The sequence below is a fragment of the Lepisosteus platostomus genome, chromosome 6, assembly GCF_059453375.1.
Source record: "Lepisosteus platostomus isolate fLepPlt1 chromosome 6, fLepPlt1.hap1, whole genome shotgun sequence".
Lineage (NCBI taxonomy): Eukaryota > Metazoa > Chordata > Actinopteri > Semionotiformes > Lepisosteidae > Lepisosteus > Lepisosteus platostomus.
Window position 1 is genome coordinate 2,820,651 of NC_142616.1, and position 14,050 is coordinate 2,834,700.

The following is a 14,050-nucleotide window of genomic DNA, read 5'->3' on the forward strand; positions in this document are numbered from 1 at the left end:
TCTCTGTCAGTCTGCCTGTCTCTCTGTCTCCTGACTGTCTGATTGTCTCTCTGTCAGTCTGCCTGTCTGATTGTCTGTCTGCCTGACTGTCTGCCTGACTGTCTGATTGTCTCTCTGTCTATTTGCTTGTCTGTCTATCTCTCTGACTGAATATCACACTGATGGTGCCTGTTCTCCCTCATGTCTGCAGGTGGGAAAGGCCTTTTCTGACACTGATGCCAAGAGAGAACTGAACACTATTGGTTCACGGCCTTCCAAAGACTATGTCTTCCAAGTGCAGGACTTCAGCGCCTTAGAGAGCATCAGACAAGCACTGCAGGACAAGATATTCGCCATTGAGGGTGTGTCTCACAGTAAATACACATGAACAAATACATATTCGAGTATTTCAGTATCACCCAGACTGACCCAGATCAGACCAGCGATCACTGGACTGTAGGTGTACAGTGTGACCCCGACTGGACCGGTGATCTCTAAACTGTAGGGGTACAGTGTGACCCAGACTGGACCAGAGATCTCTGGACTGGAGGGGTACAGTGAGACCTAGACTGGACCAGTGATCTCTGGACTGGAGGGGTACAGTGTGACCCAGACTGGGCTGTAGGGGGACAGTGTGACCGAGACTGGACCAGTGATCTCTGGACTGTAGGGGTACAGTGTGACCCAGACTGGACTGTAGGGGTACAGTGTGACCCAGACTGGACCAGTGATCTCTGGACTGTAGGGGTACAGTGTGACCCAGACTGGACCAGTGATCTCTGGACTGTAGGGGTACAGTGTGACCCAGACTGGGCTGTAGGGGTACAGTGTGACCCGGACTGGACCAGTGATCTCTGGACTATAGGGGTACAGTGTGACCGAGACTGGACCAGTGATCTCTAAACTGTAGGGGGACAGTGTGACCCAGACTGGGCTGTAGGGGGACAGTGTGACCCAGACTGGACTGTAGGGGGACAGTGTGACCCAGACTGGGCTGTAGGGGGACAGTGTGACCCAGACTGGACTGTAGGGGGACAGTGTGACCCAGACTGGGCTGTAGGGGGACAGTGTGACCCAGACTGGGCTGTAGGGGGACAGTGTGACCCAGACTGGACTGTAGGGGGACAGTGTGACCCAGACTGGGCTGTAGGGGGACAGTGTGACCCAGACTGGGCTGTAGGGGTACAGTGTGACCCAGACTGGACTGTAGGGGTACAGTGTGACCCAGACTGGACCAGAGATCTCTGGACTGTAGGGGTACAGACTGACCCAGACTGGACCAGCGATCTCTGGACTGTAGGGGTACAGTGTGACCCAGACTGGACCAGAGATCTCTGGACTGTAGGGGTACAGTGTGACCCAGACTGGACTGTAGGGGTACAGTGTGACCCAGACTGGACCAGTGATCTCTAAACTGTAGGGGTACAGTGTGACCCAGACTGGATTAGAGGGGGACAGTGTGACCCAGACTGGGCTGTAGGGGGACAGTGTGACCCAGACTGGACTGTAGGGGGACAGTGTGACCCAGACTGGGCTGTAGGGGTACAGTGTGACCCAGACTGGACTGTAGGGGGACAGTGTGACCCAGACTGGGCTGTAGGGGGACAGTGTGACCCAGACTGGACTGTAGGGGGACAGTGTGACCCAGACTGGACTGTAGGGGGACAGTGTGACCCAGACTGGGCTGTAGGGGGACAGTGTGACCCAGACTGGATTAGAGGGGTACAGTGTGACCCAGACTGGATTAGAGGGGGACAGTGTGACCCAGACTGGATTAGAGGGGGACAGTGTGACCCAGACTGGACTGTAGGGGGACAGTGTGACCCAGACTGGACTGTAGGGGGACAGTGTGACCCAGACTGGGCTGTAGGGGGACAGTGTGACCCAGACTGGATTAGAGGGGGACAGTGTGACCCAGACTGGGCTGTAGGGGGACAGTGTGACCCAGACTGGGCTGTAGGGGGACAGTGTGACCCAGACTGGACTGTAGGGGGACAGTGTGACCCAGACTGGGCTGTAGGGGGACAGTGTGACCCAGACTGGGCTGTAGGGGGACAGTGTGACCCAGACTGGACTGTAGGGGGACAGTGTGACCCAGACTGGGCTGTAGGGGGACAGTGTGACCCAGACTGGACTGTAGGGGGACAGTGTGACCCAGACTGGGCTGTAGGGGGACAGTGTGACCCAGACTGGGCTGTAGGGGGACAGTGTGACCCAGACTGGGCTGTAGGGGGACAGTGTGACCCAGACTGGACTGTAGGGGTACAGTGTGAGCCAGACTGGGCTGTAGGGGGACAGTGTGACCCAGACTGGACTGTAGGGGTACAGTGTGACCCAGACTGGACCAGTGATCTCTAAACTGTAGGGGTACAGTGTGACCCAGACTGGGCTGTAGGGGTACAGTGTGACCCAGACTGGGCTGTAGGGGTACAGTGTGACCCAGACTGGATTAGAGGGGGACAGTGTGACCCAGACTGGGCTGTAGGGGGACAGTGTGACCCAGACTGGACTGTAGGGGGACAGTGTGACCCAGACTGGACTGTAGGGGGACAGTGTGACCCAGACTGGGCTGTAGGGGGACAGTGTGACCCAGACTGGATTAGAGGGGTACAGTGTGACCCAGACTGGGCTGTAGGGGGACAGTGTGACCCAGACTGGGCTGTAGGGGGACAGTGTGACCCAGACTGGACTGTAGGGGGACAGTGTGACCCAGACTGGGCTGTAGGGGGACAGTGTGACCCAGACTGGGCTGTAGGGGGACAGTGTGACCCAGACTGGACTGTAGGGGGACAGTGTGACCCAGACTGGGCTGTAGGGGGACAGTGTGACCCAGACTGGGCTGTAGGGGGACAGTGTGACCCAGACTGGGCTGTAGGGGGACAGTGTGACCCAGACTGGGCTGTAGGGGGACAGTGAGACCCAGACTGGGCTGTAGGGGGACAGTGTGACCTACACCGGACAGTGATTGTCTGGGCCTGATGACGTTTCCTCTGCCTGCCCTCAGGAACGCAGACGTTGGGAGGGTCGTTCGAAACGGAGCTGGCGCAGGAGGGCTTCAGCTCCGCCTTCTTCTCGGTGAGTGACGGCTGCTGCCCCCCCGCCGGCCCCCGCCGGCCCCCGCCGGCCCCACCGCAGAGCGAATCGCCAGGGGACAAACAGCGCGGGCTGCGCCGGCGGCCGTGACGACGCAGTTCCCCCTGCACTCCAGCCATCTTCCTGCTCCCAGTTCCCATCCTTCATCTCGGTTGTCTGGGCTCGGCTACTATTCCTGGAAGGCGGTGCGTTCGCTTCGTTCTGCCTGGATGCCTCCCCGGCGCTGGGCTCCGCCCCCCCGCTGTCCTCGGTCCCGGGACTCGCACACCTGGGGGCCAGTGAGCAGTGTCGGTGCGTCACTCGCACAGCGGACACCAACAGGGGGCGCCAACAGGGGGCAGACGGACTGGTCCTGGGGAGACAGGGGGTCCCCGGGCTCTGGTCCTGGGGAGAGAGGGGGTCCCCGGCTCTGGTCCTGGGGAGACAGGGGGTCCCCGGGCTCTGGTCCTGGGGAGACAGGGGGGGTTCCCCGGGCTCTGGTCTTGGGGAGAGAGGGGGTCCCCGGGCTCTGGTCTTGGGGAGAGAGGGGGTCCCCGGGCTCTGGTCCTGGGGAGAGAGGGGGTCCCCGGCTCTGGTCTTGGGGAGACAGGGGGTCCCCGGGCTCTGGTCCTGGGGAGAGAGGGGGTCCCCGGCTCTGGTCCTGGGGAGACAGGGGGTCCCCGGGCTCTGGTCCTGGGGAGACAGGGGGGGTTCCCCGGGCTCTGGTCTTGGGGAGAGAGGGGGTCCCCGGGCTCTGGTCTTGGGGAGAGAGGGGGTCCCCGGGCTCTGGTCCTGGGGAGAGAGGGGGTCCCCGGCTCTGGTCTTGGGGAGACAGGGGGTCCCCGGGCTCTGGTCCTGGGGAGAGAGGGGGTCCCCGGCTCTGGTCTTGGGGAGAGAGGGGGTCCCCGGGCTCTGGTCTTGGGGAGAGAGGGGGTCCCCGGCTCTGGTCCTGGGGAGAGAGGGGGTCCCCGGGCTCTGGTCCTGGGGAGAGAGGGGGTCCCCGGCTCTGGTCCTGGGGAGAGAGGGGGTCCCTGGGCTCTGGTCTTGGGGATCCCAGATACAGACTGTAACGGTCCGGGCTCCTGCGCAGACGGCATCATCCGGAAGGGAGAGGAGGACATCAGGGAGGAGAGGGAGGGGATCAGGAGGGGCTGACAGACAGGGGGGCCTGGGGCGCCCAGGCAAACTGACCCAGACAGTCCAGGGGGGAGACCGGGGCGCAGGCCAGTCCAGGAGCCGGGGGTCCATCCGAGACAGACGGGTTCCGATCCGGAAGGGGATCCGGGGCAGGGACAGGGACTCGAACCAGGCGCTGCGAGCCCCGGGTCAGGGGTCAGGGTGAAGTCGGGGTGAAGCGGGTTGCCGGTTCGACTCCTGTGGCCCAGCAGAGGAATCCTACTCTGTTGGGCCCCTGAGCGAGGCCCCTGAACCCCAACTGCTCCAGGGGTGTGCCGTATAAGTGGCTGACCCTGCGCTCTGACCCCCAGCTTCTCTCTCCCTGTGTGTGTGTGTGTGTGTGTGTGTGTGTGTGTGTGTGTGTGATCCAGGGGCTGTGTGTGTGTGTGTGTGTGTGTGTGTGTGTGTGTGTGTGTGAGTGTGAGTGTGAGTGTGAGTGTGAGTGTGAGTGTGAGTGTGTGATCCAGGGACTGTGTGTGTGTGTGTGTGTGTGTGTGTGTGTGTGTGTGTGTGTGTGTGTGTGTGTGTGTGTGTGTGTGTGTGTGTGTGATCCAGGGGCTGTGTGTGTGATACAGGGTCAGACAATCAGACAGTCAGGCAGACAGTCAGGAGACAGAGAGACAGGCAGACAGACAGAGAGACAATCAGACAGTCAGGAGACAGAGAGACAGGCAGACTGACAGAGAGACAATCAGACAGTCAGGAGACAGAGAGACAGGCAGACAGACAGAGAGACAATCAGACAGGAGTCAGAGAGCCAGGCAGACAGACAGACAATCAGACAGTCAGGAGACAAAGAGACAGGCAGACAGACAGAGAGACAATCAGACAGTCAGGAGACAAAGAGGCAGGCAGACAGACAGAGAGACAATCAGACAGTCAGGAGACAGAGAGACAGGCAAATAGACAGAGAGACAGGCAGACTGACAGAGAGACAATCAGACAGTCAGGAGACAGAGAGACAGGCAGACAGACAGAGAGACAATCAGACAGTCAGGAGACAGAGAGACAGGCAGACAGACAGAGAGACAATCAGACAGGAGTCAGAGAGCCAGGCAGACAGACAGACAATCAGACAGTCAGGAGACAAAGAGACAGGCAGACAGACAGAGAGACAATCAGACAGTCAGGAGACAAAGAGCAGGCAGACAGACAGAGAGACAATCAGACAGTCAGGAGACAGAGAGACAGGCAGACAGACAGAGAGACAATCAGACAGTCAGGAGACAAAGAGGCAGGCAGACAGACAGAGAGACAATCAGACAGTCAGGAGACAGAGAGACAGGCAGACAGACAGAGAGACAATCAGACAGTCAGGAGACAAAGAGACAGGCAGACAGACAGAGAGACAATCAGACAGTCAGGAGTCAGAGAGACAGGCAGACTGACAGAGAGACAATCAGACAGTCAGGAGACAGAGAGACAGGCAGACTGACAGGGAGACAATCAGACAGTCAGGAGTCAGAGAGACAGGCAGACTGACAGAGAGACAATCAGACAGTCAGGAGACAGAGAGACAGGCAGGCAGACAGAGAGACAATCAGACAGGAGTCAGAGAGCCAGGCAGACAGACAGACAATCAGACAGTCAGGAGACAAAGAGACAGGCAGACTGGCAGAGAGACAATCAGACAGTCAGGAGACAGAGACAGGCAGACAGACAGAGAGACAATCAGACACTCAGGAGACAGAGAGACAGGCAAATAGACAGAGAGACAATCAGACAGTCAGGAGACAGAGAGACAGGCAGGCAGACAGAGAGACAATCAGACAATCAGACACTCAGGAGACAGAGAGACAGGCAAATAGACAGAGAGACAATCAGACAGGAGTCAGAGAGCCAGGCAGACAGACAGACAATCAGACAGTCAGGAGACAAAGAGACAGGCGTGTGTGTGTGTGTGTGTGTGTGTGTGTGTGTGTGTGTGTGTGTGTGTGTGTGTGTGTGTGTGTGTGTGTGTGTGTGTGTGTGTGTGTGGGCCGGAGGAGTCAGGCTGAGAGCAGTGAGAGAGAGAGGGAGGAGCGTGATCCCAGCAGCCCCGCACGAGCGAGGGTCTGGGGCAGAAGAGGGGGCGACCCCCTGGGACCACTGCGTGGTCACGGCAGCTGGCTGACGCCCGGGGGACTGAGCGGGGCGGGGCTCCCCCAGAGCTGGGGTCCGGGCTTCCGGGGCGCCCCCAGACAGGGCGAGCCGAGCTACGGCCCGAGGCCCCTCACCGCCGAGCGCTGCGGCTGCTGGTCCGACCGGCGCGGGGGGGAGTTGACATCCGTCCCCCTGGGGCGCCCCTGCTCACGCCCCGCGCCTCTGTGTCTCTAGAGAAGCCCAATCCTGGGTGTGGTGGGGGCGTTCGACTGGACGGGGGGATACCTGCGGTACGAGCGCGTGGGGAACAGGTCGACCTTCGTCAACCACAGCGCCAGCGAGAAGGACTCGTACCTGGGTGAGCAGGGGGAGCACGGCGTCAGGGGAGGGGGTGTGGGCTCTGGAGTGTGTTCGGTCTTGAGTGTGTGTGATCTGCAGTGTGTGTTCAGTCTAGAGTGTGGGATCTGCAGTGTGTGTTCAGTCTAGAGTGTGTGTGCGACCTAGAGTGTGTGTGATCTGCAGTGTGTGTTCAGTCTAGAGTGTGTGATCTGCAGTGTGTGTTCAGTCTAGAGTGTGTGTGATCTGCAGTGTGTGTTCAGTCTAGAGTGTGTGATCTGCAGTGTGTGTTCAGTCTAGAGTGTGTGTGATCTGCAGTGTGTGTTCAGTCTAGAGTGTGTGATCTGCAGTGTGTGTTCAGTCTAGAGTGTGGGTGCGACCTAGAGTGTGTTTGATCTAGAGTGTGTGTGATCTAGATCCAGGGACTGTGTGTGTGTGTGTGTGTGTGATCAGGGGACTGTGTGTGTGTGTGTGTGTGTGTGTGTGTGTGTGTGTGTGTGTGTGTGTGTGTGTGTGTGTGTGTGTGAGATCCAGGGGCTGTGTGCTCTATACTCTTCATGTTACGGTGTTGTTTCTTGTCTTTGTCTGACTCAGGCTACTCAATGGCAGTGGGCACGACAAATGCAAATAAATACATCATTCTGGGGGCTCCTCGCGCTGGACACAAGGGCCAGGTGGTTGTGTTCTCTAGCAAAATGCAGACAATTGACGGAACACAGGTCTGAACTCATTTCTCATTCCCTGTATTAACCCTTCTCTCTCAGTGCAGTGTTAATGTACTGGAGTGTCCAGTCAGTGTGTGTGTATTAACCCCTCTCTCTCTCAGTGCAGTGTTAATGTACTGGAGTGTCCAGTCAGTGTGTCTGTATTAACCCCTCTCTCTCTCAGTGCAGTGTTAATGTACTGGAGTGTCCAGTCAGTGTGTGTGTATTAACCCCTCTCTCTCTCAGTGCAGTGTTAATGTACTGGAGTGTCCAGTCAGTGTGTCTGTATTAACCCCTCTCTCTCTCTCAGTGCAGTGTTAATGTACTGGAGTGTCCAGTCAGTGTGTCTGTATTAACCCTTCTCTCTCAGTGCAGTGTTAATGTACTGGAGTGTCCAGTCAGTGTGTGTGTATTAACCCCTCTCTCTCTCAGTGCAGTGTTAATGTACTGGAGTGTCCAGTCAGTGTGTCTGTATTAACCCCTCTCTCTCTCTCAGTGCAGTGTTAATGTACTGGAGTGTCCAGTCAGTGTGTGTGTATTAACCCCTCTCTCTCTCAGTGCAGTGTTAATGTACTGGAGTGTCCAGTCAGTGTGTCTGTATTAACCCCTCTCTCTCTCTCAGTGCAGTGTTAATGTACTGGAGTGTCCAGTCAGTGTGTGTGTATTAACCCCTCTCTCTCTCAGTGCAGTGTTAATGTACTGGAGTGTCCAGTCAGTGTGTCTGTATTAACCCCTCTCTCTCAGTGCAGTGTTAATGTACTGGAGTGTCCAGTCAGTGTGTGTATTAACCCCTCTCTCTCAGTGCAGTGTTAATGTACTGGAGTGTCCAGTCAGTGTGTCTGTATGAACCCCTCTCTCTCTCAGTGCAGTGTTAATGTACTGGAGTGTCCAGTCAGTGTGTCTGTATTAACCCCTCTCTCTCTCAGTGCAGTGTTAATGTACTGGAGTGTCCAGTCAGTGTGTCTGTATTAACCCCTCTCTCTCTCTCAGTGCAGTGTTAATGTACTGGAGTGTCCAGTCAGTGTGTGTATTAACCCCTCTCTCTCTCAGTGAAGTGTTAATGTACTGGAGTGTCCAGTCAGTGTGTCTGTATGAACCCCTCTCTCTCTCAGTGCAGTGTTAATGTACTGGAGTGTCCAGTCAGTGTGTCTGTATGAACCCCTCTCTCTCTCAGTGCAGTGTTAATGTACTGGAGTGTCCAGTCAGTGTGTGTATTAACCCCTCTCTCTCTCAGATCGGGTCGTATTTCGGAGCGGAGGTGTGTGTTGTAGATGTGGACTCGGACTCCAGCATCGACCTCCTCCTGATCGGAGCCCCGATGTTCTATGACGGGGTGTCCAGCAGGCAGGGGCAGGTTAAAGTCTGCCCCCTCTCCTCTTCGGTAAGTGCCGTGTCCGTCTGTCCAGTCCGACAAGATCACCGGGAACCGGCCCTGCTTTTCCCCAGAACGGTACAGACAGCGAGTACTGCTCAGGTCTTCACAGTGTTACACATCGACCAGCTGACACCAGACGTCTCCGCCTGCACTGGAGGCTGGGTCCTTACAGGACACGGACAAACGTGCTTCAATCTGCTTTTACACAACTGCACAGCTCCCTCTTGTCACGAAACAGTTCCTTCCGGGCCCCATGCAGACGACACCATCCGGAGTAGTGAGGAAACACTGGGGAGACGGTCACGCAGGAGACGGGGGGCGTGTCCTTGGTGCGCAGGTGTCCAGGGGGAGTGAGTCCCGGGCGAACAGTCCAAGAGGAAGTCCAAACGGGGAATCCGAAACACAAGCAGAAGTCCAGGGCCAGGCGATCCATCCAGGGGATTAAAAAGGGGAACCGGGTCGGGACCGGCGGGGGGGGATCAGGAAGAGAAGGTTAAAAACATGACGGAGCCAGACGATATAACAAGGAGCAGGTGTGGGGAATGAGACAGAACGAGGAAGGGCTGGAGCGCCCTGAAGAGGAGGAGTAACGATCGTGACAGCAGGGGAGGGAGAGAGAGAGAGAGAGAGCGAGAGAGCGAGAGAGCGAGAGAGAGAGCGAGAGAGACAGAGACAGAGACAGAGACAGAGACAGAGAGAGAGAGAGAGAGAGAGAGAGAGAGAGAGAGAGAGAGACAGAGACAGCACGATTGTGCCAGAGTCTGTTGCTGTGGCTAAACCTTCCTTCTCTCTGCGCTGTTTGATTCACACAGTCCGACAGTCCGCAGTCTGAACCCTTGTGTCCTCGTTCACGATCTGGACACAGTCTCCATGGGTCCTGACAGAGTGCAAGAAAGCTTTCCTGTAGTGTATCACAGGACACCATTATGTGTTTCATTTCCATCTGCAAGCAGGAGAGTCTCAATCTGTCAGAGTGCTTTCCGCTTTTTTGTAATATGAGTGTAGAAACACCGTCTGGGAACCTCAGGATGTGAAGATTGTCTTTAAAAGGATCTGCTCATAAGCTGGGTGTCACAGTCTCGTCCGCCTGTCTGTCAGGGCCGATTTGTCTGTGCGGACAACACCCTGCAGGGCGCGGACGGGGTGCAGTTTGGGCGTTTCGGGGCGTCCCTGGCCCAGGTGCTGGACCTGAATGGAGACGGGCTGGTGGAAGTGGCCGTAGGTGCTCCCCTGGAGGATGGGGGGCAGGGCAGCGTGTATATCTTTCACGGGAGGAGAGGGGGGGTGGACCCCACTTTCTCACAGGTAAGTCACTCCAAACCACCTGTGTGAGAGGACTTAATTCAGCCTGTTGTATCGTCTCGTATTGTCTGATGTCTGTGTTCATCTCTCTGTGTGAGGAGTGTCTCTGGGGTCTGTATTAGGGTCTGTGTTCATCTCTCTGTGTGAGGAGTGTCTCTGGGGTCTGTATTAGGGTCTGTGTTCATCTCCCTGTGTGAGGAGTGTCTCTGGGGTCTGTATTAGGGTCTGTGTTCATCTCTCTGTGTGAGGAGTGTCTCTGGGGTCTGTATTAGGGTCTGTGTTCATCTCTCTGTGTGAGGAGTGTCTCTGGGGTCTGTATTAGGGTCTGTGTTCATCTCTCTGTGTGAGGAGTGTCTCTGGGGTCTGTATTAGGGTCTGTGTTCATCTCTCTGTGTGAGGAGTGTCTCTGGGGTCTGTATTGGGGTCTGTGTTCATCTCTCTGTGTGAGGAGTGTCTCTGGGGTCTGTATTAGGGTCTGTGTTCATCTCCCTGTGTGAGGAGTGTCTCTGGGGTCTGTGTTCATCTCTCTGTGTGAGGAGTGTCTCTGGGGTCTGTATTAGGGTCTGTGTTCATCTCTCTGTGTGAGGAGTGTCTCTGGGGTCTGTATTAGGGTCTGTGTTCATCTCTCTGTGTGAGGAGTGTCTCTGGGGTCTGTATTAGGGTCTGTAGTCATCTCTCTGTGTGAGGAGTGTCTCTGGGGTCTGTATTAGGGTCTGTGTTCATCTCTCTGTGTGAGGAGTGTCTCTGGGGTCTGTATTAGGGTCTGTGTTCATCTCTCTGTTTTAATGTCTCTATTATATGTGCCTCTACCATCTGTATTTGGGTTTCTAATCAATATCACTCCCAACCACTTCTTTATTTGCAGAGAATCGCTGGGTCCTCAGTGTCCCCAGGACTGCAGTATTTCGGTCAGTCTCTTTCCAGCTCACAGGACCTTAGCGGGGACAGTCTGACTGACATCGCAGTGGGATCCAGAGGCTCTGTGCTTCTCCTCAGGTACAGTACCACAAGGAAAAGGAGCAGCAGCAGGAGAAAAAGCAATAACAACAGTCATCACACTGCAAGAGTTTAATATATAGTTGCAGAAGAAAGCACAACTACATTTGCAATTACAACAGCCAAAGCAACACTAACAGTTACTGTAGATCAGATCAGATCGCTGTATCAGCCAGGTACAGTCTCTTGTGTGAGGAATCTGTCTTCTCACAGAGCCCAGCGCGCTCCCTACAGACACAGACACAGACACAGACACAGACACAGACACAGACACAGACACAGACACAGACACAGACACAGACACAGACACAGACACAGACACAGACACAGACACAGACACAGACACAGACACAGACACAGACACAGACACAGACACAGACACGGAGAGAGAAGCTGGGGGTCAGAGCGCAGGGTCAGACATTTATACAGTGTCCCTGGAGCAGTTGGGGCGAAGGGCCTCGCTCAGGGGCCCAACAGAGTAGGATTCCTCTGCTGGCTGCGGGATTTGAACCTGCAGCCCTCCAGCCACAGTGCCACTGCTCCGTATAATGAGTACAGCAGCTGCAGTGACAGTAGCTGCAGGGCTCACTGTGAACACACTAATGTCAGGAGGATCTGCTGCTGCACCCGTGTCTCTGTTCTGCATTAGGTCCAGGCCAGTCTTGCTGGTTAAGACTCAAGTGACCTACAGTCCCAGCAAGATTTCGACCGAGAGCACAGACTGCAAAGCAACGAAAAGGAATGAAGCTAAAGTGTGCTTTCAAGTCTCTAAAGTCACCAAGGACAATATTGGTAAACTCTCCCCCTTGGTATATAATCGTGCTTTCGGTGGATTGTTTCGAGAGTTCATATAAGGGGTGAAATTCACCTCTGTGTGAGGGGTGTCTCTGGGGTCTGTATTAGGGTCTGTGTTCATCTCTCTGTGTGAGGAGTGTCTCTAGGGTCTGTATTAGGGTCTGTGTTCATCTCTCTGTGTGAGGGGTGTCTCTGGGGTCTGTATTAGGGTCTGTGTTCATCTCTCTGTGTGAGGAGTGTCTCTGGGGTCTGTATTAGGGTCTGTGTTCATCTCTCTGTGTGAGGAGTGTCTCTGGGGTCTGTATTAGGGTCTGTGTTCATCTCTCTGTGTGAGGAGTGTCTCTGGTGTCTGTATTGGGGTCTGTGTTCATCTCTCTGTGTGAGGAGTGTCTCTGGGGTCTGTATTAGGGTCTGTGTTCATCTCTCTGTGTGAGGAGTGTCTCTGGGGTCTGTGTTCATCTCTCTGTGTGAGGAGTGTCTCTGGGGTCTGTATTAGGGTCTGTGTTAATCTCTCTGTGTGAGGAGTGTCTCTGGGGTCTGTGTTAGGGTCTGTATTGATCTCTCTGTGTGAGGAGTGTCTCTGGGGTCTGTATTAGGGTCTGTATTCATCTCTCTGTGTGAGGAGTGTCTCTGGGGTCTGTATTAGGGTCTGTGTTCATCTCTCTGTGTGAGGAGTGTCTCTGGGGTCTGTATTAGGGTCTGTATTGATCTCTCTGTGTGAGGAGTGTCTCTGGGGTCTGTATTAGGGTCTGTGTTCATCTCTCTGTGTGAGGAGTGTCTCTGGGGTCTGTATTAGGGTCTGTATTCATCTCTCTGTGTGAGGAGTGTCTCTGGGGTCTGTATTAGGGTCTGTATTCATCTCTCTGTGTGAGGAGTGTCTCTGGGGTCTGTATTAGGGTCTGTATTCATCTCTCTGTGTGAGGAGTGTCTCTGGGGTCTGTATTAGGGTCTGTATTGATCTCTCTGTGTGAGGAGTGTCTCTGGGGTCTGTATTAGGGTCTGTGTTCATCTCTCTGTGTGAGAAGTGTCTCTAGGGTCTGTATTAGGGTCTGTGTTCATCTCTCTGTGTGAGGGGTGTCTCTGGGGTCTGTATTAGGGTCTGTGTTCATCTCTCTGTGTGAGGAGTGTCTCTGGGGTCTGTATTAGGGTCTGTGTTCATCTCTCTGTGTGAGGAGTGTCTCTGGTGTCTGTATTGGGGTCTGTGTTCATCTCTCTGTGTGAGGAGTGTCTCTGGGGTCTGTATTAGGGTCTGTGTTCATCTCTCTGTGTGAGGGGTGTCTCTGGGGTCTGTATTAGGGTCTGTGTTCATCTCTCTGTGTGAGGAGTGTCTCTGGGGTCTGTATTAGGGTCTGTGTTCATCTCTCTGTGTGAGGAGTGTCTCTGGTGTCTGTATTGGGGTCTGTGTTCATCTCTCTGTGTGAGGAGTGTCTCTGGGGTCTGTATTAGGGTCTGTGTTCATCTCTCTGTGTGAGGGGTGTCTCTGGGGTCTGTATTAGGGTCTGTGTTCATCTCTCTGTGTGAGGAGTGTCTCTGGGGTCTGTATTAGGGTCTGTGTTCATCTCTCTGTGTGAGGAGTGTCTCTGGTGTCTGTATTGGGGTCTGTGTTCATCTCTCTGTGTGAGGGGTGTCTCTGGGGTCTGTATTAGGGTCTGTGTTCATCTCTCTGTGTGAGGAGTGTCTCTGGGGTCTGTATTAGGGTCTGTGTTCATCTCTCTGTGTGAGGAGTGTCTCTGGTGTCTGTATTGGGGTCTGTGTTCATCTCTCTGTGTGAGGAGTGTCTCTGGGGTCTGTATTAGGGTCTGTGTTCATCTCTCTGTGTGAGGGGTGTCTCTGGGGTCTGTATTAGGGTCTGTGTTCATCTCTCTGTGTGAGGAGTGTCTCTGGGGTCTGTATTAGGGTCTGTGTTCATCTCTCTGTGTGAGGAGTGTCTCTGGTGTCTGTATTGGGGTCTGTGTTCATCTCTCTGTGTGAGGAGTGTCTCTGGGGTCTGTATTAGGGTCTGTGTTCATCTCTCTGTGTGAGGGGTGTCTCTGGGGTCTGTATTAGGGTCTGTGTTCATCTCTCTGTGTGAGGAGTGTCTCTGGGGTCTGTATTAGGGTCTGTGTTCATCTCTCTGTGTGAGGAGTGTCTCTGGTGTCTGTATTGGGGTCTGTGTTCATCTCTCTGTGTGAGGAGTGTCTCTGGGGTCTGTATTAGGGTCTGTGTTCATCTCTCTGTGTGAGGAGTGTCTCTG

General features: G+C 55.1%; 1 protein-coding gene across 1 annotated transcript in view; it reads left to right on the forward strand.

Moving 5' to 3' along the window:
* The window catches only part of itgam.1 (integrin, alpha M (complement component 3 receptor 3 subunit), tandem duplicate 1), a 60,918-nt gene that overhangs the window by 25,382 nt on the left and 21,486 nt on the right, over positions 1-14,050 (forward strand). The window contains exons 9-16 of the mRNA XM_088633834.1: positions 191-341; positions 2,984-3,054; positions 6,544-6,667; positions 7,240-7,364; positions 8,584-8,730; positions 9,823-10,029; positions 10,892-11,022; positions 11,672-11,814. Coding sequence (XP_088489960.1) covers positions 191-341; positions 2,984-3,054; positions 6,544-6,667; positions 7,240-7,364; positions 8,584-8,730; positions 9,823-10,029; positions 10,892-11,022; positions 11,672-11,814 — 1,099 coding nt within the window. The remainder of the gene's footprint in view (positions 1-190; positions 342-2,983; positions 3,055-6,543; positions 6,668-7,239; positions 7,365-8,583; positions 8,731-9,822; positions 10,030-10,891; positions 11,023-11,671; positions 11,815-14,050) is intronic.